Source organism: Geotrypetes seraphini, chromosome 1 (genome assembly GCF_902459505.1).
Source record: "Geotrypetes seraphini chromosome 1, aGeoSer1.1, whole genome shotgun sequence".
In the NCBI taxonomy this organism is placed as follows: domain Eukaryota; kingdom Metazoa; phylum Chordata; class Amphibia; order Gymnophiona; family Dermophiidae; genus Geotrypetes; species Geotrypetes seraphini.
Genome location: NC_047084.1, coordinates 215,763,234 through 215,789,559, shown reverse-complemented (window position 1 = coordinate 215,789,559; position 26,326 = coordinate 215,763,234). Strand labels below are relative to the sequence as shown.

Here is a 26,326-nt window from a genome sequence, read left to right as displayed (position 1 = left end):
AACTTTTTGGTTGACTGAGTTACGAGGGGGCGTTCAATAATTTATTTACCTCAGTAGGAAAGAAAAGAGTTTGCAAAACCTTTGTTTTATTTTTCAGTATAGTTCCCCGATAGCTCCAAACACTTCATCTACTTTTCCTGCAATGACTTTAACCCTTTTGAAAAGAATTATTCTGTTTGACCTTCAAACCAGGACCTCATACTTTCTTGACATCTTTACCACTTGAAAACCACTGTCCATGGAGAGATTTCTTCAAAGCATAGAACAGAAAATAATCCGACAGAGCCAGGTCAGCTGCTGAAACCCACATTCCTGGATGGCAGCCTGTGATTGCCATGACATGTGCACAGGCGCATTGTTGTGAAGAAGCAGCATGGCTGCTATGAGTTTTCCTCGTCTTTTCTCCTTATTGACTCCTGCAAAGTGATCGCTGTGTTCTTGTAGCTCTCCCTGGTTATGGTTGTCTTGTGTGGCATGAACTTCAGAAGCAAAAGTCCTTCATCATCCCAGAAGACAGTTACCAAGATTTGGCCTGTAGACTTTTCTGTCTTGAACTTTCTTGGGATGGGAGATGACTTGGGCTTTCACTGCATTGACTCTATTTTGGACTTAGGATCTCTGCCATAGACCCAAGTCTCCTTTCCAGTCACCAAACAATGAAAAAAATTCACTTGGTCTTCAGAATATCTCCAAGTTCTCCTGACAGCACTGGAGCCTCGTGGCCTTCTGCAATGGGGTCAGCATTTTTGGAATCCATCTTGCACTAATCTTGGACATAACCAACTTTTCATGAATTATTTTCCAAATTGTACCTGCTGAGATGCCCATTTCTTCAGCTATTCGGGAAACCTTAATTCGTTCTGTATGACAAAATTAAATCCTTGACTTTCTTGCACACATTTCTGTGGAAGTTGCTTCCACAGGCCATCCAGTGTGAGAGTCATCTACAATGGATTCTCTACCCCACTTAAACTGCTTACTCCAAAATTTTACTTTGTAGGATGATAGGGCAGACTCGACATAAACTGCAGTCATGCGTTCATTGATCTCCTTTGGCTTATTTCCTTCTTTTGTGAGAAATTTTATCACTGAATGGTGTTCCAAATCTAGCGGTTTCTTACATGATTCGCCGGATGACTTTCCTGACATCCTCTCTCTTGGCATGTTAGACTCGCACTGAGCCGCAACTGTGCATAAGTAACCTTGAGACATGTCACAACATGTACATACTTGTTTCAACATGCTTGCTATTTTCTTTCATACTAAATGACCCTCGTACTGAATGCTGATATATCCAATCTCTGTGGAACACTAGTTTCTTGGATATGTCTCTGTTTAGTTAAATTCATTTTTCTTTCCTTCTGCACAGTATTTCCTGTTGTATTACATAACCCCAGAACATAACAAACCCAAAGTCACGCTTAATGGTTTGCAAGTGTTTCCTGCAAATGCTTAACTTGTTTTCCTCCAAATGTATCTTGTGATTATGGCTGAGCAGTTCAGTGTTTGTTTGATCCATCCAAAGAACTTTCTTTCAGAAGGATTCAGGTTTATTAATGTTTTATTTTGCATACTTTTAGATACCATTTGTGATGAGGTTATAGGGAATGCCTCCTCCTCACAACTCTCCCATGCAAATCATTATTGGGTAATGCTGAACAGAGGACATATGGGCAACTAGTCCTAAACAATACTAACTTATTCAATCTAAAAACCTCAGTTAATCTACTTTGACTAGTGTTTACATATTTTAACAGTAGTGAACATGCACTCAAAATCCTCAGGTCATAATCTCAGCAATTAAAAAAAAAAATATGCTAATTTTAAATAAGATTGTATGTGAATAAAATAAAAATTGAAAATGTTCTTATGTTCTTAATGTCAGTTTTTTTAAAATTCCAAACTTTATTTGTAGCTTTTCTGAACAGTGATCAATGCCAACAATGACAAGTGCTTCACATAAAAATGAAAAACTTCCCGAGGGGGCAGGGTACTCTTGGAGATATACAACATAATAGAAGATTCACTAATTTATAATAATAATATGATTGTGAAAAAGTAGCATTAGTAGATATTTGTACTCAGTGCTCAAAAGCTAATATGTGAAAGAAATGAGGAATCTTAAGTAAAAAGCTAGTATCGCCAGTACTGTTATAGTCTCGTAGCCCTGTACACAAATTGCCAAAGCACCATAAAGTGAGTAATATAATTATCTACTCACTCAAGAATGGGTCAAATATGAGAAACTTTACTGATAGTTGCAATAGTTGACTCAACACCAACAGTGTTTCGGCAGGAATCGCCTTTATCAAAAGTCAAATGTCAATGGTCTTCTGGTTGATATAATGAAAATTAACCAGTATGAAGTCACTAGCAGCTTTCTGCCAAGCAGATCAATTGTGCTCTATTACTCCTTCATATTGGTTAATTTTTTCATATTGGTTTATCTGCCATCATTTCTATGTTTCTTTCATTTCCATGTTTCTTTTTAAAATATTTTATCTATACAATTAACACAAATCAAGCAAAATACATGTACAGAAAATAGAAATCCAGTTAATCATTTACGATGGCTTTTATAAAGCTGCAGTAGAGGTTTCTACTGTGGGCCGGCGAGGTAAATGCTCCAGCACTCACAGAATTTCTATGAGCATTAGAGTACTTACCTCACTGGCCCGCAAGTTAAGAGATTATAGGCTCAGGATTAATCTAAGCAAATACTTTTTTACAGAAAGTGTGGTAGATGTGTGGAATAGTCTCCTGGAAGAGGTGGTGTAGATTAAGACTGTCTGAATTCACGAAGTATAGGACAGGCAGGTGGAATCTCTTAGGGAGAGGAGGAGATAGTGGATGCTGCAGATGGGCAGACTGGATGGGTTATTTGGCCTTTATTTGCCATCTTGTTTCTATGTTTCTATTTATAACAATATATGAAAAAGAATTAAACTGAATCACTATCCAGTCCTCTGTAATGGTGAGATCATAAGGGAGAAAAAAGGAAAAATTATACCAAAAAGCAAAAATCAAGCCTTAAACATCAAATAAGTTGGATGGTCTTATGACTAAGCGAGCTAACCTTTAATTTTGACAATTTGTTGCTTTTTGAATTTGGTGCATCAAATCATCAATATTTATCTATGGACAAGTGGATGCTCAGACAGTGGTACCTACTGTCTACCCAGCAGGGTTAAAGAATAGGTCAAGTAGGCACATGCCTTTGGCTCGAAGAGTTCAGGGGGCCCCAGAATGCTGCCTGCTCAGATGATGTCAGTGTACCTGCAGGCCTCCAGGCCCAGCTGCAGATATCCAAATACTGCCTCCTCCTGCCTTCTTCATTATTCAGTGCAGCCAAACTCAGAGTCTTCAAAAGGCTATGGGTAGCGATTCCTACACACTGCCCACGGCTAACCCAGAAGCCTTTTCTCTGATACTGGGATTTTGCATCAGAGGGAAGGCTTCCAGGTTAGCTGTTGGCAGCATGCAGAAACCGTTGCCTGTGACCTTTTGAAGTCTGAATTTGGCTGCACTGAATAATGACGGAAGGAAGGAGGTGGTGCTGCTTGGGAGTCAGACCTGGAGGTACACTCTCACAAAAGGGGGAACATGGGGGGGAGGCATGGAGAGGCAGGTCCAGTGGGGTGCCTAGGGCCCACCAAATTATTAATCCTGCCCTTTTGTCTATCACCCTAGTGGCCCTTATGGCTTCAGGTGTCACCTATATGGCAGAACATTAGGATTTTTGTAGTCTCACACTTTCCACCATAAATGTAGTAGTTAGAGTGGAATATGGGTCTAGGTCCCCATCTCTAAGGTTCATTACTCCAGCCATCAGGCTACTCCAGACACTGCTTGCTGCTCTACTAGGATTTGCCTATACCATGTGCTGATGTTATATACTCTTTCATTCAGATTTTTGAGGGGTGGGACGGGGCCAGTGACCACTGGGGAAGTGGAGAGGTGGTTATGCCTTCATCCCTCCAGTGGTCACCTAGTCAGTTTGGGCATCTTTATGGCCCTTATTTGCTTTTAAAAGAGGTCTAGCTCTGAACATCTAAATGATATCCTGGATGACTTGGTAAATGTTCAATTATGGCTGCAAGACGTCCATGAGCTAAGCACACCCTAAGCCCACCCATAACATGCCTCCAACATACTCTCTTGAACTGCACTGCAGACAAAAAGCCTAGCAAGATGTCTAGAAAGTAGGTTTCAAAAATAACTGCTTGGGACATCTTGTCCAATAAGATGTCCATGTGTCACGTATATTGTTTCTTGGACGTCTTTTTTTTTTTTTTTTTTTTTAATGAGGTCCAAAGACTGTTAATTATGGAGTGTGTGTGGGGGGGAGGGGGGCAGAAGAGGAGATTCTGCTTAATTTTTCCCACTTTGTGCACTTCAATTTGGAAAAGCAGACTATAATGAATTAAACAAGTTGAAGAATGCTGAGAACTAGAAATGCCAGAGTTCAAATCCTGTTTCTGGTAAATTCCTAATCCACCAGTGCCTCAGACTGTAAGACCTATTGAGAAGGGAAAGAGGATGAGACTTGATATACTGCCTTTCTGTGGTTACAAATCACGGTTTACATATTATACGCAGGTACTTATTTTGTATTGGGGTAATGGAGGGTAAATAACGTGCCCAGAGTCACAAGGAGCTGTAGCTGGAATTGAACCCAGTTCCCTAGGTTTTCAGGCCGCTGCACTAACCACTATACTAACCGTATCTGAATATGAAACCCGCCTCATGCTCTTAATGGGAAAAGATAACTGACTAAACCCAAACAGGCAAACCTTGGGGTGTACTAAGCAGCATAAAATCTGTTTTATCACTTGGGATCTAGCTAGGTACTTGGGACCTGGGTTGGCCACTGTTGGAAACAGGATACTGGGCTTGACGGACCTTCGGTCTGACCCAATATGGCAATTCTTATGCTCTTATGTCCTTTCAAAACACTTATTTAATCTTCCATCTACAAACATTCATTAGCTGTATAAAAGACGATCTATCTACCCAAATATTCTGCTGATTGTGCTTAACTGGTTTTATTTTGGCATACAAAGTATATTCCCCATGAAACCTTCTAGACCACTGTGGCTATAAAACCTTCTGGAGAAGGTTCTACCGTATCTGTATGGCTTTATGTTTTTTTCACTTTTATATTCTGCATCCTATTTTCTCTGACACTTTTAGCAATATGAACATGAGTGAAGTATAATGCAGATCAGTTACACTTAAAAAATAAAAACATTTTCAGAAAATGTACAGAGATAATTAGGTATCTATCCTGGTTTTTATGAATCCCACTTTGGGTGACTGATTTAACAGCTGCTATCAGAAAATGGTTGCTCAAATGCAAGAGGCAATTTACTTACAGGTAGAGAGAGACATCGCTGTTCCTGTGTGTGTCCTAGGCAGTCTTCTCGGAACCTGCCAGCTGAAGTGTTGCTGAGAAAAGGCACAGTAACCTCACAAATAGCAGGCACAGTTCTGCAAAGACCAACCACATCCTTACTTTCCTATTTGAAAAAAAAAAAGATAAAAACCACCACTTCACCTAACAAAGCACAAGTGTAAGGTGGAGCTATATAAGTCTGGCCTGCTACACTCACTGTTTAATAAAATATACAGATGAAACTGGAACGTTAAGATGATTTGAAAACTGTGTTAAATGAAATCACATTGGCTGTGGCCAGGAATGGAAAGCCATGTTCTCAAGTGTGAAATAGCTAATGGAGAAAACTTAATTTTTGGCTCAGAAAACCACACATGCTGGGGGGATACAGACTCCTGTAATATGTACCACTCAACCGACTGCACCTGGTCTAGAAAAACTATAGTTACATACAACTGTTCACTACATAAGGAGTTACATTTAAGGCCACTTTGACTACAATTCATGCAGCACTATTTCCATCATGTTCTTTTAGTCAGTACAAGAAATTTAAGATTTAGGGTTAACAGGTATTTTAGTACAGTGGTGCTTTTCTTGATTTAGTGCTCTTTATAGAGAATTTTGCTCAACTATTGTCTTCTCTCCTTACCCATTTCAGAATCTGGTTGCTCTTGTTAGAACGCTTCCACCACTTTCAAGGCAGTCTCCAGTTTCAACTTGGAGTATTGCTTCATCCATTGTCTCAGGGTAGTCCCATCTAGGTACTGCTCAAGAACTATTGCTAACTCCATATCAGACTTCCTCTCCAGTTGCAGCCACCTCCTCCATGCAATCTATTTCAGTCTATATAAAAAACTGCAGGGACTTTCTTTTTGTGCAGTGCTTTTTCTAAACTGTTGTCTATAAGCTTCTGCGGTTCACCCTGCTTGCTCCAGAATGGCAGCCTTAACATCCTTATAGGTGGGCTGGTCATTGGGATTGGTGCTTTGGAATGCAGTTCGGCTTCTGTCAGTCAACAAGTTTCCCAAATATGCAGTCCATGTGGCCTCCGGCCAGTCAGCCATGTGAGCAATTCTCTCAAAATTTGCCAGAAAATGATCTGGGTCATCTTCTTGGACCATTTTAGGCAACAGTGGTACAGGTATACAGTATTCTCATGGTACACTGGTACAGATATATTCTCATGGTATACTGGTTCTCTTCACAGGTCAGGAGAAAATATACCCAAAGATTAGTCTTTATAGTTATAAAGTTCTCTCCCATGCCCCTCTTTTAACATAAGGACATTTTTATTTATCACAAAAGCCTTTCAGTTCTATGTGATTTACAAAAGAAGTAAAACTGTCCATCATCAGTGAGCTACAACATAACTTAGCAAAGCTATTAACAATGGGAATTTACAAAGGAAGCTAAAAATAGAGATTTACCACGGGGGTTGAACTGATCAATTTCAGTGAGCTACAACATAACTTGAAAAGGCGGTTAACAATAGAGATGCATTCGATAGAATCCTAAGAATTGCCGAGTTTAGAGAAAAAGTGGGTTTTTAGGAGTTTTCTAAAGTGCATGCAAGAGGTTGATGCCCTGACCAGTTGGCTCAATTCTGGGTCTTTGGAAACGGCTTGGTATGACAGGAGTTTGTGAATGAATCCTTTTTGGGTGCAGCTTTTGACTGAAGGGTAGATGAAGAATGATTGTGGACATGTGGATTGGCCTGGCCCAGAGAACAGGAATTGATTGGTGTTGTAGTTAGGCAGGCCATGCATGCTTTGTAGGAGAGGCAGCCAAATTTGGAGAGCACTCTTTCCTCTATTGTCAGCCAATGTAAATTTTGGTAGACATGGGTTGTGTGATTGAATTTCCTCAAATTGAAGATACATTGATTGCTTTTTAGTCACCTTATTTTTCATTTTTTATTGATATATAATTTTCTTAGTAATAACATATTAATTTCTATTAATAATATATAGAATATCTATATTGCTTTGTTGTGATATCTAAACTATGTTCGATTTTAAATTTATATGATATTTTGTTGTTATGGTTGATTTTAAATTTATATGATATTTATATGATAAATTTATACGATATTAGTCATTCATTTTTATTTTTTATGTTCGGTTTATTAAAGTATATGTTGTTTTGCATTGTTTAAAGAAACTTTTACATGTAATTTGCTGTTTCTTTTTAATATTTTGAATGTTTTTAATGTTTTTACTACCACATATTTTCATTTTATTATTATAGTGTTTATATGTTTCTATATGTGTTTATATGATTTTATACATTGCCTATAGACTCCTGACGCAGGCCGTAGGGCCAAAACATGTACATGTCGGGTCGAGTATTTTTGGAAGAATAAAGAATAACCTGATTATCCAGATGAGTTGAAAGACACCTTTATTTGTTGCACCTTTTCTTATTGGACAATTCCACTTGTTTTTACTATTCTGTTTCCTGTGGATTTGTTTCCCCTGTGTTTTGCGCTCAACATTCATTCCTACCAGAACACCTAGCCTTGGTCACACATGCAGAACACAGATAACCCCTATGCAAATATGGGACCACAAACTGAAAAGTACTAATATATACAAACGAAACCCTAAGATGCAAGATTCTACATGCAGTACAACCCCAGAGAAAAAGAAACAAATTCCTGAACAGAGCAAAATATAGACAGATGTACTGTAAATTCTCAAAACTGACAATTCAATCACTAAATTGAAAATAAAATCATTCCCCCTACCTTTGTTGTCTTCCTCCCTCCATGCTGTGCCTCAACTAGGTGCCTCCCTCCGACGGGTGTCTTACTTTCTGGCCGGCTCCCACCTGGCAGTTTTATGCGGCCCACGGTGCGATGCACGTTTTCATTGCCACCCCCGGTGTTATCTTCTGGCCGGATCCCTCTTCCTCACTGCCCTAGTATGCACAAAGCCGCGGGCAGCGGCTCCTTGCGCATCCCGCACTTCATCCGGACGCCTTCCCTCTGACATTGCGATATCAGAGGGAAGGCTTCCGGTTCAGGCGTGGGACGGGCATAGGAACCGCTGCCCGCAGCTTTGTGTACACTGCGGCAGTGAGGAGGAGGGAGCCGGCCAGAAGATAACACCGCGGGTGGCAAAGAAAACGTCGCATCACACTGCAGGCCACATAAAACGGCCAGGTGAGCTGGATTCAGCTCACGGGCCTTGACACCTGTGTTCTAGAGCAGTGTTTTTCAACCTTTTTACACCTATGGACCGGCAGAAATAAAAGAATTAATCTGTGGACCGGCATTGGTCCGTGGACCGGCGGTTGAAGAACACGGGGCTAAGTCGTGGGCCAGACTCCGCCCATTTCTACCCAATCTCCACCCCAGACCCCGCCCCCCATAATAGTACTAATTGCACCTTGCACGTCCCGTTCCTCATCTGATGTTGCAACGTCAGAGAGAAGGCTTCCGGTTCAGGCACAGGATGCCCGTAGGAGCCACTGCCCGTGGCTTTGTACACTGAATCAGTTAGGAAGAGGGAGCTGGCTCGAATATAATGCCGCATCGATCGCACTGTGGCCCAGCGGTTGAAGAACATTGCTTTGGGCCTGATGCATGTGCTGGCCCTGTGGACCGGCAGGAAATTTCTGTGGACCGGCACTGGTCTATGGACCGATGGTTGAAGAACACTGTTCTAGAGGAAGAAGGAAACTCAAGGAGAAAGGTAAACACATTCAGGGACCCTTTTAAAATCTGAAGCCCATAGGAACTGCTACCATGGATTTATAAATGGGGCCCTCAATAGAAAACCAATGGATTTAGGGAGAGAGAGGGGCAGGAGCACAAAAAAAAAAAATAATAAATAAATCAGGGAAAATGAAAGGAAAATTTTCAGATCAATAGAGAACTATACATGAGAAAACCTGATAAAATATTAAACATTCACCACTTCATTGGACACAATCCTAAACATGCTAGTAAGCTTTTATTTTTTCAACATTCAAGAAGGACCATAACTGTTCTAGGTCCTAAAATATATAACTCATGCCTCTTTATTTAATAAGCACCTACAAGGATATCTAAAGAAAAAAAAAAAAAAAAAAAAGAGGCTTGAATACTTTTCACATAGCAAGACAAGAGATTTTTTTTCTTGTGTTTTTAGCCAAAGCCAGAAAAGTCCAAAACCTGCATCCCATAAAGTCTGCATATTACAAAAATAAAGACAATCAGGCTTGTAGACCTGTTCAAATATCAAGTACAACAAAAGTGCAGCTCTATCACTCACTATGAACCTGGAATCCTCAACCCCTCCCCCCCCCCAGAAATGTCTAATCTTGAAGTTTCAGCCTGCATATTCTTGATCTCAATGGTCCAGCTGACTCAAAACATGGAAGGCATATTTTCCACAGGGATTTTCAAAATTTCCCCAAGATTTTTCCTAAAAGGTTTCTTAGGTAGCATCCCAGGCAGTTTGAGAAACTTGACAAACCTATACTTTTATTATAATACTCAATTTGTTCCATTTTCCTGTGACTTTGAACTGCAACTTTTAACATAAATGATCATGATATTCCACATATAAAACATTGCAGTAATCTAACTGTGACAACGAAAGTTACTATTATTAATAAACACTGACATTTTATTCAGTGCATGGTGTTTTGAGAATTTTGCCTCATTAATCATTTCCCTAGGTGCCTCATATAAGTGCTGACCCTGCCACTAAGCAGATTAGGCATCCACCTAAGGCAGCAGCATTAGGGAGCCAGCAGCAACATCATTTCATCTCCTCCATCCTATTCTGATCCTATATCCAGCATATCTCCTCTCTTCCCTTTACCCAGCCATGGCCATACCTCTTTCCAAGCCAAGGTTCAAATGGGACTCAGCAGTGATGTGGGACCTTTCAGGACAGGTCTGCACTCAAATGCTGCCATGAGCTGCTCCCCCTTCCCCACCAACAGGAAGTCCTGTTTCAAAGGGGGGAAGGGATAAAGTCCAAAAGGCCCCACACATGCACAGTCCCTTTTGAGCTTCAGCACTGGAAAAGCTAGGGAGCTGTGGTGGAAGTAGGAGCAAGAAAAGAGTGGGAGATGAGATGTTGGACTTGGGAGGAAGGAAGTAGGAAGGAGAAATGCTGGACCCTGGGGGAAGGAGGTAGAGAGGGGAAGTGGTGAGGGTTAGAAAGGGTAGATGCTGGCCACCAGTTAGGGAGGGATAGAAGATATGGATTTGATGGTCACCTGAGGAGGGATAGAAAGCAGAAGAGGCTGCTAGCTAAGTGAGGAGGAGTAAGGAGGGGAGATGTTGGAGTACAGTGGGAGGTAGGGTTTTGAGTCACTCTGGGGGGCATACAGGTTAAAAGATCACCTAGGATTAGATGTGCGTGGACTGGCCTCCAACCATAACTTCTCAGGAATCTTTACCAGACTCAAAACCTTGAGAGATATCTCAGAAAATTGACCCTGAATACTTGAGAGATATCTCAGAAAATTGACCCTGAATACTATTTGCTGGGAGAGACCACTTGACACATCAGAAAGCTGATTTGAATATGAAATCTAGGCTGCATCAGTTTAAGCCAGGGGTAGGCAATTCCGGTCCTAGAGAGCCATAGACAGGTCAGGTTTTCAGGATATCCACATACATGAGATGGATTTGCATGCACTGCCTCCTTGACAAGCAAATCTATCTCATCCATATTTATTGTGGACATCCTGAAAACCTGACCTGCCTGTGGCTCTCGAGGACCAGAATTGCCTATCCCTGGTGTAAGCTATGGGGCTTGTCTCAGATATATTTTTAACTATCAACTGGCATGATCTAAGATGCAGATAAAGTATATTTCTACTACCCTATGCTTTATATAGATATTTAAGTATTTATACTGTGTTTTTATTGTTTTTGTGTCACTGTTTATAGTATGTTTGCTATTTTATTTGCCTATTTTGTTGGATGGGCTGTTTCTAAACTTAAATAATAAATGAATACACAAATAATACTCCAGGATCCAAACAGCAGGTAAACATTTTGTTTATTCAAATACTGTAATACAAAATACTCTTTATTTTACTGATGCAATTAGTAATTTACCTCCCCCCATCCTTTTACAAAGGGGTGGTAGCGGCTGCAGTGCGGCAAAAACCTCCAACATTCACTGAATCCTTATGGGCATTGAAGCGATTACCGCGGCCTGCCGCGATAATCGCCTTTGTAAAAGGGGGCTTTACATTGCAAAGGAAATGTTCAAATCAATCATTACAATTTTATACAATTCCACAAAGTATATTCTCTCATGTATTTTGTTTTGCTATATTACCTCTTAAAATGTAAGAGTTGTTAAAATCTAAAATGTACAAGAAAAGAATCCTATTTTATATAAATATATTTACAACTTTTCTTTTTACAATGTGCAGAATACTTTTTTTTTTACATTCAATGAAACATTAAAATGTGATGAATTTAAGCTATACAAAATTAAGGGCCTGATTCTATAAATGACACCTAACTCAGTAGGCACCAAGGGAAACGGCATCTAGTACATGTAATTCAAAATTAAATGACATTTGTAAAATTGCACCTCGCAGTGCCTAAATCGACTTAGGCACCAGTATATCAGGCAAGGGTTTTTATGGCCTAATATATCAGCACCTACCTCAATCCACATCCAAACTCTACCCCTAACTATGCCTACTTTCCATTTAGTTGCCTAGTGTAGACGCCTATATCAAAGTTGTAAGTGCCTACTAAGTTAGGCAACTACCAGCAAATTAATTTTTTACATTTTATTGATTTTAATGGCATTTTTCAATTAACAGCACTAATTGAACCAAATAAAAAAATTTTTAGGCACCTAAATTGGCTAAGCATGCCAATCTAGGTGCTTAACTGTAAGTGCTTTTTATAGAATTAGGCCTGTCTCTGTACTATTAGTCTAGCTATTCCAAGACTAATATCTAAAGTTACAGTACTTGTTTCAAAATGTCTCAACTAATTCCAGTTGAGACAAAACAGTCTTCATACTCCAGAGCACCATGCTCTAGAGATACTGGTCATTCAGGTAATGAAGTCCTTCTACCAATGCTAGTCTTCATTTTCTGCTATCTGGGCAAGCACATGCAACAATTCATCAAATGTAGGCCGTCCCTCAGGCTTCTAGAAATGAAAGACAATTTTAAATCAAAAAGCATGTTCATTTTTGTTGAATGGAATAAATGTGCATGAATAAAAGGAAATGGTAAGGGTTACAAAAACTGTAGACACAAAAATCTGTTAACTTTTCAGAAGAAAGATGAAGTGGCTTTTTAAAAAATCTGCCCTAGATAAGTCATATGTAAGAGTGGAGTCAAACATCTTAATTTGTCCTATGTCAAACAATTTCCCCTGTTTTAGAAACTTAATTCATCTGAGGACAACTTTTTTCCCCACACACTCCATGTTCACCTTCCTGGGAATCAAAATTTGGAATGATCTTGCAAAGACAATAAGAACAGCCAACCACGCCCTATTCCGGAAGAAACTGAAAACTCTACTGTTTGACAATTAATACCTACAAGATTCCTATAGACACCTGTCTTTGCTTAGTTTGACTAAGATCTCTATGGACACCATTAGGCTCTTCTTCTCCTTTCCCCTGTCCTTCCTATCCTCCCCTCCCCTCTATACCCCAGCTACCCTTTTCATTCTTCGAGTCGCCTAGAGCCTGTTTAGGTTTGTGCGATGCACAAATATTAGATTCGATTAGAACTTTCAGGATTATATTTAAGCAACATGACTTATGAGCAGACACGTAGAGGTAGAAAATTTTTGTTCTGTTCAGTGTTTTGTATTAACTGAGTTTTGTGGTAAGCAGACTATGCCTGCTAGGAATGTCCCAAGAGCAGTGCACAAGTCAGGTTTAGGCTCCACACAATTACCTACTTTTAAAACCCAATTTCAGTCAGTGAATGAGTTTCCTTCTGTGTCCTGTAGAGGGAGTAGGAGGGAAATACTGCAGGATTCCCATCCCCCACACAAGCCTAGGCTGATTAACAGGAAATCACTTCCTCATGAGGGCTTTGGGCGGGGCTGCAGACTCCTTAACCTGAAATCCCAGTTACTGGAGAATCAGAAGCAGCAGGGACTTGTAGAGGACAGGTTCCAGCACTCAGGGCTGAGAGCTCTGAATGTCAACCAAACTCCAGAAGCTATGGAGCTAACAGAGGCTGGTGTAGGCATGTCTCTTAATCTGCTGGAGGAGACACAGGATATGGAACTGGAAGCCAATGCTGAGTCCATTGTTGAATTGCCTAGTGAAGATATGGAGATATGCTGTGTGAGAGGCAAGTGACTGACTATTGAATGTTTTTGAAAGTTTGTTTTGTTAATTGCTTGCCTGTACTGACTATTTTAAGGCAGCTGAAGAACAAAAGAAATTATCTTTTGAACTTGGTAAAGGACTGAATTGTTGGAACTTGTTTTTCTTTTTTTTCTTTGGGAGAAGTGAACTGTTCCCAGTCCCAGACAGAGGGGTTAGCCCCGTGTTCATAGTGGTGGGATAGAGGGCCAATTTTCATGGCAGATTAACACCACATGGAGCACTCTGTCTGGCCAGCACTCTGATGCTGAGGAAGCCAGTGTAATTACACTGACTTATTTGGAATTGATACAACTCTGAAGATTGTGTATTTTGAGTTTTTCTTTTCTTTTGGATACATGCTGATGGACTATGAGTTTGTGAACTTTGGCAACTTAGTTAGTTTTGCCTTATGGACATTGAGTCTGAGTTATGAACAGAATCATCCTGACAAAAGTTTGATATTTATTTTTACTTTAAGAATTAAAGCTCAAGTTTATTTTGAAAAGAACTTACCTGGTGTGGTGGTGTCCTTATCTAAACGCTATATTATTTCCCTTGTGCTGCCCGCAGCGGCTCACAAGAGATTTTTCTTGTACCGGTGGCCCAAGGCACCTTGCCCTGAGGCTGCCGGTTACAGTGTGCCTGTTACTGAGTCTCAGTCCCCATCTATACATACATGTTTCTGTATCTACAAAGAGATAGCTGAGGTAAGACCTTCAAGAGTGATGAAGAGGTCAAGCCCCACCATCTAAAGATGCAACAGCTCAACAGAAAATGCAGCAGCTAGATGGCAAGAGGCCAGATACCAGTGCCCAAAGATGTGGCAGCCTGGTAGCAAACAGAGTAACCAGGGAATGGGAACATGAGCCCTCACTGAAGATGTGATTAATTAGTAAGATATTGAAGCAATTGCAACAAGAGGCCATGCTGGACAGCAGATGAAGCCCCTCACCTTCCCCACCAGCAGAGACCCAAGGATAAGTGGCAGCTGCTGTGCAGAGAGGCTCCTGGTTTCCTGATGGCCTGGCTATTTATATTAAGTGGATGACTAGAGCCATGAAGCAGGCGTTATTGATGGAGGGAGGCTGGAGTGGACAACAGAAGGAAGAAAATGTATCCTCCCTATAAACCATCCTGCACACACATTAATTCCCTAAATATTCTTATATATATTAATTATCTTAACAACCCCCTTCCTTCTTCCCTCAAATCAGACTCACCCCCCCATACACCACTTCATACTCAAATGTAGGTTGAGATGAATATAAGTCAAGACCCCCATTTTTCCCCCAAAAAGGAGGAAAAATGGTCAATTCGAATTTAAGTCTGTTGGCTTCATACTCAAGCACCCTGCCAGGATCTGCACCCACCGCCCCCTCCCTTCCCTGTCAGGCTGTGCACCCAGCCCCCTTCCCTCCATCCCTGTCAGCTCTGCACCCAGCCCCCTCCCTGCCAGGCACTGCACCCAGCCACTTTCCCTCCCTACAAGACACTGCACAAAGCCCCTTCCCTCCCAGGCTCGCTACCCTGTCCCCTCTCCCTGCGAGCAAGAATTTGCAGGAGCTATTCAGGAAGCTGCTCAGCGCCGAGCAGCGGTGCCAAAGCGCATTCCCGCTCAGTACCGCTCAGCGGCTGAAGCCGGAACTCACAGCTGACCAAGTTAGCAGCAGGGCAGGAGGTGGAAAGCTCGCACCTGCACACTACACCTCAGGACCACCAGGAATTCCTGCGGCAGAGGAGGTAAGATGGACAGGGCAGGGAGGAGGGACTGGGTGCAGAGCCTGGTAGCCTGGCGGAGGCCTGCAGTAAGTCTGGGAGGGAACATAAGATTTCAACTGCTGGGTCAGACCAGTAGTCCATCGTGCCCAGCAGTCTGCTCATGCGGCGGCCCTCTGGTCAAAGACCAGTGCCCTGAGATTGGCCCTACCTGCGTACGTTCCGGTTCAGCAGGAACTTGTCTAACTTCGTCTTGAATCCCTGGAGGGTGTTTTCCCCTATAACAGACTCCGGAAGAGCGTTCCAGTTTCCTACCACTCTCTGGGTGAAGAACTTCCTTATGTTTGTACGGAATCTATCCCTTTTTAACTTTGGAGAGTGCCCTCTCGTTCTCTCTACCTTGGAGAGGGTGAACAACCTGTCCTTATCTACTAAGTCTATTCCCTTCAGTACCTTCAATGTTTAGATCATGTCCCCTCTCAATCTCCTCTGTTCGAGGGAGAAGAGGCCCAGTTTCTCAAATCTCTCACTGTACGGCAACTCCTCCAGCACTTTAACCATTTTGGTCACTCTTCTCTGGACCCTTTAGAGTAGTACCATGTCCTTCTTCATGTATGGCGACCAGTGCTGGACGCATTACTCCAGGTGAGGGCGTACCATGGCCCGGTACAGCGGCATGATAACCTTCTCCGATCTGTTCGTGATCCCCTTCTTTATCATTCCTAGCATTCTGTTCGCCCTTTTCGCTGACACTGCACATTGCGCAAACGGCTTCATCGACTTGTCGATCAGAACTCCCAAGTCCCTTTCCTGTGAGGTCTCTCCAAGTACCGCCCCGAACATCCTGTATTTGTGCATGAGATTTTTGTTACCGACATGCATCACTTTACATTTATCTACGTTGAACTTCATCTGCCATGTCGATGCCCATTTCTCAAGCCTGATTATGTCACGTTGCAGATCTTCGCAATCGTCCCGTGTCTTCACTACTCTGAATAACTTCGTATCATCCGCAAATTTAATCACCTCACTCGTCGTACCTATGTCCAGATCGTTTATAAAGATGTTGAAGAGCACGGGTCCAAGCATCGAACCCTGCGGCACCCCACTGGTGATGCTCTTCCAGTCCCGAGTATTGTCCATTTACCCCACTCTCTTGTTTCCTATGCTCCAGCCAGTTTTTAATCCATGTGAGTATTTCACCCTTGATTCCATGGCTCGCAATTTTCCAAAGTAGTCATTCATATGGAACCTTGTCAAACGCCTTCTGAAAATCCAAATATACAATGTCGACCGGGTCACCCTTGTCTATCTGGCTGTTTACTCCCTCGAAGAAGTGCAGCAAGTTCATCAAACAAGATCTGCCTTTGCTGAAACCGTGCTGGCTGGTCCTCATCAGACCGTGTCCGTCAAGGTGATCAATGATGTGATCCTTTATCAGCGCCTCTACCATCTTTCCCGATACCGAGGTCAGACTCACCGGTCTATAGTTACCCGGATCCCCCCTCGAACCTTTCTTGAAGAGTAACATTCGCCACCTTCCAGTCCTCCGGAATCTTTCCCGATTTGATCGACAGATTGGCTATTAGAAGAAGCAGTTCAGCTATGGTCCCTTTCAGTTCCTTAGAAACATAGAGTATGATGGCAGAAAAGGGCCGACGGCCCAACAAGTCTGCCCACCCAAGAACCCTCCCTCCCAACTAGTCTGCCTACTCAAGAACTTTTCTTCCCTGGAGTATCTATCGTTTGAGCATAACTCTGTAGTACTCCCACCTGTTTGTCCCATCGACTCTTGAAGTCGAGCACACTACTAGCCTCGACCACCTGGCGTGGAAGATCATTCCATCGATCAATCACCCATTCGGTGAAGAAGTATTTCCTGGTGTCATTAAATTTTCTTCCCTTAAGTTTTAGTGGATGCCCTCTTGTTGCCATGGGACCCTTTAGAAAAAAGATTTCCTCCTCCACTTTGATGTGACCCGTGATGTATTTGAATGTTTCTATCATGTCCCCTCTTTCTCTGCGCTCCTCGAGAGAATATAAGCGCAGTCTGATCAGGCGTTCTTCATATGGGATGTCTTTAAATCCTGAGACTATCTTAGTGGCCATTCTCTGTATCGACTCCATTCTCTTCACATCCTTTTGATAATGTGGCCTCCAAAATTGGACAAAGTACTCCAGGTGAGGTCTCACCATGGATCTGTATAACACAGTGGTCTCAAACACGCGGCCCGCGGGCCGTATGTGGCTCTCCAAGTTTTATTTGCGGCCCGCGGTCTGGACGCGATCATTCTCTTCGTTTTGGAGCAGCAGCGTGTCTGGCCGGCTCATTCCATTCAAAGCCGCGGGTTGGCAGCTCCTTGCGCTATCCACGGAAGAGCCGACCAGCCACGCTGCTGCTCCAGTGGCGTACCAAGGAGGAGGTGGGGACGGTCCACTGTTCTCCCTAGAGTGCGGTTCACGGCTCGTCTAGAGCAGTGGTGCCCAACCTGCTTCCCTTCCCTTCTCACCGCTGCCATCGGGGAACAGGCCTGCACCGTGTTCTTTGATCTCCCTGCTTCTCTTCCGCCCGACGTCAATTCTGACGTCGAGAGGACGTTCTGACTAGCCAATCACTGCCTGGTTGCCCAGAACGTCCTTTCCGATGTTAGAATTGGCCCCGTGGAGAAGAGAAGCAGGGAGATCTCGGCCTGTTCCCGATGGCGGCGGCAGCAGCAGCCTATTCCCCGGCGGCGGTGGCATGGGGAGGGCAGGGAGCCAGAAACAAAGCAAAAAATGGGACACAGAATCAGAGAAAGACAGACATAGAGAAAGAAAGAAAAAGTTGGGGGAGGGAATGAGGTCTGGAGGAGAGGAAGCATACAGGAGGCTGAAAGAAGGGAAGAAATATTGGATGCACAGTCAGAAGAATAAAGTGCAACCAGAGACTGATGAAATTACCAAACAATGGTAGGAAAATGATTTTATTTTCAATTTAGTGATTGAAATGTGCCAGTTTTGAGAAAGAAAAGATATTAAACTTTAAATGTGAGTGCTGCAGAAAAAATAGAGTACTTGGAGGGCCGCAGAAAAAATAGTTAATGTCTTATTAAAGAAATGACAATTTTGTATGAGGTAAAACTCTTTATAGTTTATATATCTTTCCTTTTAACTGTTAAAGGAAAGTTTATAAGCTATAAAGAGTTTAACCTCATGCAAAATTGTCATTTCTTTAATAAGACATTAAATATTTTTTCTGCGGCCCAAATCCAAAATGTGGCCCCGCAAAGGGTTTGAGTTTGAGACCACTGGTATAACAGTAGTACGACTTCCAGCTTTCGGCTGATAAAGCTCTTTCTGATGCAACCCAGCATTTGTCTGGCCTTTGCTGAAGCTTTCTCCACCTGATTAGCAGCTTTCATATCTTCCTGGATGAGAACTCCCAAGTAGAGAATGACACGGTGACGGTTTACCCGCGGCCACCGCATTTAAGGCGCGGGTCACCGCCGAAAACGGGGAAGAAAACTAGCAGTCGCTGCGGTGACGGGGACAAGGCCATTCACCGACCGCGGAAACGGTGAACAGGTTTGTCCCCGCAGGCCAATGTACCCCCTTCTAGGAACCGCTATTTACCTGTGTTTCACCGTGCTCCTCATTTGTCAGATCAACCCTTCCTGCCAATCGCAGCAGAAGGGTACCCAACCCCTCCTGCCGGTCCTCCCAATGGCCTCCCCTAAGATCGCCGGCAGGAGGGTACCCAACCCCTCCTGTTGGACCCCCCCCCAACGAACCCTCCCACCCCGGAACCCCCTTAGTCTTACTTTCCAAGTTGGACCGGACAGCTCCTCGCTCGTCTGGCCAGCAGGCCTGCCTCCGTCCAAATGAGGCGGGCCCGCCCCTCCCCTCCCCTGCCTAACCCACAGGATCCTAGGGCCTGATTGGCCCAAGCACCTAAGGCCCCTCCTATAGCGGGAGTGGCTTTAGGTGCCTAGACCAATCAGGCCCTAGGATCCTGTGGGTTGGGCAGGGTAGGGGCGGGCCCGCCTCATTTGGACGGAGGCAAGCCTGCTGGCCATACGTGTGAGGAGCCGTCCGGTCCAACTTGGAAAGTAAGACAAAGGGGGTTCCGGGGTGGGAGGGTTCGTTGGGGGGGGGGTCCAGCAGGAGGGGTTGGGTACCCTCCTGCCGGCGATCTTAGGGGAGGCCATTGGGAGGACCGGCAGGAGGGGTTGGGTACCCTTCTGCTGCGATTGTCGGGAGGGCCGTTGGGGGGGTCTACAGGAGGGGTTGGGTGCCCTCCTGCCGTGATCGCTGGGGGGAGGGGAGACTTGCAGCACTGCTTATACAGCGACTCTGGCTGTGAGGAACTACAGTAAGGCCAGTGTTGAACAGACTTCTATGGTCTTTGTTCCATGTGTGGTAAGACAGATTAGGATGTGTTAGATAGGGCTTCAACAGCAATTTCAGTAGTTGGAACATTAGAACAAAGTCAGGCAGATTTCTACAGTGTGTGTCTCATGTATGGCAAGACAGATTAGAATATGCTTCAATGGCAACTCCAGTAGTTGAGACTTAAAGAGAACACCAAGCAGACTTCTACGCTCTGTGTCCCTTCATGGGTTCTAATTTTGGCCATTGGGGTTCCTTGGAATAATTGTACCTAAAGGGAGGCCCTACATTCTTTGGGCTAAAGTACTTTCGGAAACCCTTTTGGCCCAAATGAGGTGTATGGGATGGGAGCTTGGGGGTTTGAAGGAGCTCAGTAAGATCTCTAGTAAAGAGGTGGGACTTTGTAAGCATTTAAAGTACATGTCGTGTTTGTTTTTGCATTGCTAGCCCCAGGGGTGGTGGAAGATTAGTGATTGAAAAACTGTATGAAAAATAACTATTTTAAATTTAGTGATCAAAATGTGTCAGTTTTGAGAATTTATATTAATTAATTTTTTCTCTGCGTGTTTTGTTTTTGTATAGTTATTAACTAATATTTAACTAAGTTTTAAAGTTTTAAAGAATGTTTCCTTTATACGTAAATAAAGAAAAGTGAATGGGATTGCAGTGGCGGTGACGGGGCGGTGAATGGGGTGGCAGTGGCGGTGACGGGGCGGTGAAGAGGATGGTGAGACGGGGACGGGGCGGTGACGGGGATGGTGAGACGGGGACGGGGCGGTGACGGGGATGGTGAGACGGGGACGGGGCGGTGACGGGGACCAATTTTTTCACCGTGTCATTCTCTACTCCCAAGTCCCTTTCTGCAGTAGTTCTTGTTAAGTTTTCACCGTTCAAGGTTTATGTTTTGCATGGATTTCTGCTCCCAAGGTGCATTACTTTACATTTCTTGGCATTAAAGTTTAGTTGCCAAGTCCTGGACCATTTTTCCAATACACGCAGGTCTTGCTCCATAGTGTTGGGCCTGATTGCGCCATCAGGCTCTGATGCCCTGCCCACAAAGTTGCATAGCTTAGCGTCGTCGGCAAATAGTGTAATTTTACCTCAAAGTCCCTGAGTCAGATCCCCTACAAAGACATTAAATAGCATCGGGCCCAAGAACGAGCCCTGTGGCACTCCACTGGTCACTCTCAACATTTTTGAGGGGATACCATTTACCACTACTCTTTGAAGCCTGCCGCTAAGTCAGTCTTGTACCCATGCTATCAGTGTTTCTTCTAATCCTAATGAGATCATCTTGTTTAATAATCTACGGCGTGGAACGCTATCAAAAGCCTTACTAAAGTCCAAATACACTATGTCTAGGGACTCACCCTCATCCAGATTTTTTGTTACCCAATCAAAGAAGCTTATCAGATTGGATTGACAAGACCTTCCCTTTGTAAAAGCCATGCTAGTGGGGATCTCTTAATCTTTCATCATCCAGAATCGTGTCTAATCTGTTCTTAATCAATTTTTCCATGAGTTTACTCACTATTGATGTGAGACCCACCGGTCTATAATTTCCAGCCTCTGACCTACCTCCCTTTTTGTGGAGCGTGATAACGTTGGCAGTTTTCCAGTCTAGGGGTACTTTTCCCTTGCTCAGGTTAAGATTGAAGAGCACAGCCAATGGCTCTACCAGGACATCACTCAATTCTCGAAGTACTCTAGGGTGTAGATTGTCCAGGCTCATAGCTTTGTTCAGTTTTATTTTTGATAGCTCACGGTAAACTTTGCTTGCAGTAAATTCCATGTCCCGGAATGGGTCTTCTGAACTCCCCCTTCCTTGATGGCCTTCGGATGGATGCCATTCAGTCCTTCGGATGGATGCCATTCAGTCCTAGGGATTTATCGCTCTTTAGTCTATCAATCTGCCTGCATACCTCATCTGACTGTTCTCTTTTTCGTTTCCAGCATATAGCCTGGTGGGTTCCGGTATGCTGTGTACATCTTCTTTGGTAAATACAGACGCAAAAAATGTGTTCAGTTTGTCAGCGATTTCTTTATCTTCCTTTAGCACTCCTTTTATTCCATGGTCATCCAACAGCCCCACCACTTCCTTTGCGGGTCGTTTCCCCTTAATATATCGAAAGAACGGCTTGATGTTTTTCACCTCCTTGTCTATTTTTTCCTCGTAGTTTCTTTTGGCCCCTTTCACTGCCTTGTGGCACCTGCATTGATGTTGTTTGTGCTTATTCCAGTTTTCGTCTGTTTTTGACCTTTTCCATTCCTTAAATGAAGTTTTCTTGTCTCTTATTGCTTCCTTCACCTCTACAGTGATCCACGTCGGGGGCAGGTGTGCGCTGGATGCTGGCCCGAATATACACTGGGACCCCATTTTTAGGCCAATTTTTGGGCCCCAAAATCCCGGTTTATATTAGAGTATATATGGTAGCTCTACATCCCCTCATATTTCCTGTCCACATTCTACTACACCCTATGCATGCACATCCAGATATACAGTCAAACCTTGGTTTACGAGTGCACCAGTTTGCGAGTGTTTTGCAAGATGAGCAAAACATTCGCAAAATCAACACCTCGTAAACCAAGTTTGACTCAATTTACGAGCGCCATCCCCTGTGATCCGGCATCCCCCCAGCGATCTGGCATCCCCCACCCCGATTGGGCACTGGCACCAACACCAATGCATAGGATGTGCCAGTGCCCAAAGATCCTCCCTCTTCTGGGCTGTGCGGTGCGTCGGAGATCCTCCCTCTTGCCTGTGCTGAGCTGGACTGGGCTTTGAGCATTTGCGCATGCTCAAAGCCTTCTGGTCTCGCTCTCTCCGAGATTCTGAATCTGAGAATCTCAAATGCATGCGCAAATGCTCAAAGCCCAATCCAGCCCAGCACAGGCAAGAGGGAGGATCTCCGACGCACCGCCTAGCCCAGAAGAGGGAGGATCTTCGGGCACCGGCACGTCCTATGCGTTGGTGCTGGTGCCCAATCGGGGTAAGGGATTTCGTTTCGGTGCTCAGGGGGGATGTAGAATTGCAGGGGGGGGGAGCCGACGTGACCAGGGGGGAGGATGCCGGTTCGCAGGGGGGAATGGAGCAGCGCTGGTAGCCTCGGGGGAGGGGGGGAGGAGGTGGAACGGATCAAAGTGAGTTCCCCTTACTTCCTATGGGGAAACTCGCTTTGATATATGAGCAATTTGGTTTACGAGCATACTTCTGGAACGAATTATGCTCGTAAACCAAGGTTCCACTGTACCTCCATATCACACAAACATCATGTGCACTTTCTCCTACCCACAAAAATCTTTCCACCCTGCTGAGCCAGCTCACCAGAATCCTCCCCAATGAGTTACTCACAAATGAACCTGTCCAAGGAAGAAGAAATGTACCACTGTCTCACTCTAACCCCCAAATTCTGTATATGGGGCCTGAAGTTGTGCACATACATAGAACCTACCAAGGAATTTACTTGAGTCCCCTTCAAGACTTAACAGTTGCAGCCCCTCCTCTTGGCATGTCTATAAATCCAGGCCCAACAAATGGTAGCTGTTCCCACCAAATCTCTCTCTTCACAAAGCATAGGTGTCCCACCTTCATGCACTACTCTTCCAAGCTGTCACATGCTCTATCCCTAAGGTTGCTGTTGTGCAAAATATGATCTCCTTTAGTAATAACTTGATCTGCCCAGAGCTTTTCCTTACACCTGTACAAACCATTAATAAGGATGGTAGCTGTTGCAGGTTGTATAGCACTTGCTTCTCTAAGTCTGTCCCGACAAGGCCCAATCCAGGTTCATCTCTGTATAGTCTAGATACCCCAAAGGCTCACCTCAAGTTGGCCAGGGCTTTCACTTGCAGTTAAGCCCGTAACCAAAACTCTCCCCTTCACAGGCTTCCTTGTTTAATTTGCACTGGATGGCAGCTATTTTTCTCTTTTATCCACTGGTTGCTCTAGCACTCTTGGCTCCTTCCAAAAGCTAGGGGAGTCAGACAAGAGCTATAGCTTACTGTGCACCCTAGGAGCCTGTGCATTAACAAAGGGATGGGGAAGGAGGGATTTAGAGCCATTAGGGTCAGCACCCCCTGAGCTATTGAACTGGCACTGTTTGACCAAGCCCCCTTGACCCCTGATACAAGGATGTGAATGCCTCAACTCCTGGGCTCAATCTGCTTCAATTACTTCCAAACAAGCTTAGACTGTACAGGCCTCTACCATCTGCTAGAGATTGAGAAATACATTTCTCCCTCCCCATTCACGGTTTCAGCGATCACGGTTTCGACTATTCATCCTTAAAATATTTCCGAATCAACATTTCTGGGGACAATAAATGGGTTTTTCGGAAATTGACCAGACATAAGTTTTTTGCCCTTAAAATATTTTCCATCTTGTCAAATTTCGTATGGGTAATATGAAAATCTTCTACAGCTGATGAAGATACTGCTTGCAATGTAACTACCTGAGACTCTGTTATAATACGTTTTTCCATAATCTTCAAATTTGAATCAACATTTTTCAACTTATTAAATACTTCCTTTGAAAATTTTACATTTTGACTCACTATTAACGTTAATAACCCCTCCTCTCTAATATTTATCAACCATAAATCTTTAAGGGAAACTTTCTGTGGCTCAACCTGGGTTTCTCTTACAACTAAAGCCTCTTCCTGAAAGAATATGACTTTGGTTATCTCCCCATAAACTAATGAGGAAGATACCTGTTGGTCTGATAATACCACAGGTTGAGAACTGGAACCATTCTTAGGATCCAGACCTACAGTGAAATTGGGTAGAGGAAGGCACTGGTAGACACTAGGTGTTTATCTATGGGGCCAGCCTTAACAGGTGTGTAAACTTTTGCCTTGCCTTTTCTTTTCCACATGAGATTATCAAAAGTGGTATTTCATACATACAAATTATAGAGGTCTCCCAGTGTCTCCATGGGCGGCCGTGTGCCGCAGTCACGGCATCATTTTCACTTGCGGGTGCAGGACCCGAGTGACATCAGGGCCTCTGTCTCCGTGGGTGCCCACCGAGATTTGGCACCCGATGTCTCCTGCTCAGGATGTTAATAAGCACTGCTATCCAGGCACAGCAAACAATTCCCACAAGTTGCACCTCAAAGTCAGGTTATTCTCCCCCATTGTGCATTTTTATTATGTTTTGGTCTTAATGCACTTCAACCCTCTTTGTGTGTTTTGTTTCCAAGTAACATTGCCATTTTGAATTATTGCTTCACTATGGAAGACACAAGTTTGCTGCATGGCAATAATCTAAAATAGTGACAGTTTTGGATCTGCTGAGATCATTTTGAGAAGCAGCACTGGAGGGACAGGAGTTGCTTCAGATGTGGTAAAACATAGGGTAAGAGAGTATAGTGGGGGTTTGAAGGGGTGACCAAGGGTTTTTTTTTGCTCCATTAAACAGCAGGGATGATACAAGGATGTTGGCTGCCTTGGAAGGCCTGCGATGAATGGTGCTGGAGCTTAGGCTGGAATGCTAGGTTTGGGGCTAGAGCTGCCAGGACAGGAGAGGACACGTCAGGGAAGGCAAGATTATTGGTGTGGGGGGATGGGGGGAGTGGAGGGAGAGAAAGGAGCAAGTCTTTACTGTACTTGGATATAAACAACTACAGACTTAACAATCCAAGCCAAGTCTTAAATGTGGTCTACCATACCTCACGGCACCCAGACAAAATAGCCTTGTAACAAAACAGTCTTGACAAAATGGTCCCTTGTAACAAAATAACCCTTGGATATATCTTCTCTCTTCGGTCTGCCATCCATCTTCTCTCTGCATCCCTATCTGTCTTGCCAAGCACCTGTCCTCTGTGTCCCAGTTAACATCTGCCTTTTTAGTGTCCTTATCCGCCCCTTTTCTTGCCCATTTAAACCTAAATGGCTTACAAAATGTAATCATAAAATATGACATGCATACATACAAAAACATAACAGTTCCAATATACTCATAAAAATATCACTACTCATTCAGTTAAAAGCCTCCATAAACAGAGTTATTTCCAGTATCTTCTTAGATTTCTGAATATCCACAAGTGCTCTTAATGGTCCTGTCAAATTATTCCATAATGATACCCCTGCTATTGAGATTAGATGCTCTCGTATTATCATAATGTGTATATAGGAACTCATTTGTAGATAATTGTATCACTCCCTCTGACCTTAAAAGATCTAAAAGGTTGGTAGAGTGTCATCACCTATGTCAAATACCATGGAATTTTATAATGGATCAATTTAAAGACCAATACAAGAACTTTAAAGACAATACAAAAGTTTACAGACAACCAATGAAGATTTTTCAACCATTGTGTAACATTTTCAATTTTATTTCCACCACATATCAGGTGTGTTTTTCTAGCATTTCCATGTGTCCCTGTCTCTATTCTTACTCCATGTCCAGCATCTCTTTTCTGTGCCCCGTCTCTTCCCTCTTTCTTCCCTTCCTCCCACACCACAGGTCCAGCATTTATCTCTCTATCCTCTGCTCCCTACCAAGGTCCAGCATAACTCCTTATCTCCATCTGTAGGTC

At 43.5% G+C, this 26,326-nt stretch overlaps 1 protein-coding gene across 4 annotated transcripts in view; it reads right to left on the bottom strand.

Annotated features, from left to right (window-relative positions):
* Positions 1-11,383: 11,383 nt before the first annotated feature.
* The window catches only part of TEC (tec protein tyrosine kinase), a 223,842-nt gene continuing 208,899 nt past the window's right edge, over positions 11,384-26,326 (bottom strand). For all 4 annotated transcript variants that reach the window (XM_033945988.1, XM_033945979.1, XM_033945998.1 and 1 more), the window contains one exon: positions 11,384-12,521. In XM_033945988.1, coding sequence (XP_033801879.1) covers positions 12,450-12,521 — 72 coding nt within the window. In that variant the 3' untranslated portion in view covers positions 11,384-12,449. The remainder of the gene's footprint in view (positions 12,522-26,326) is intronic.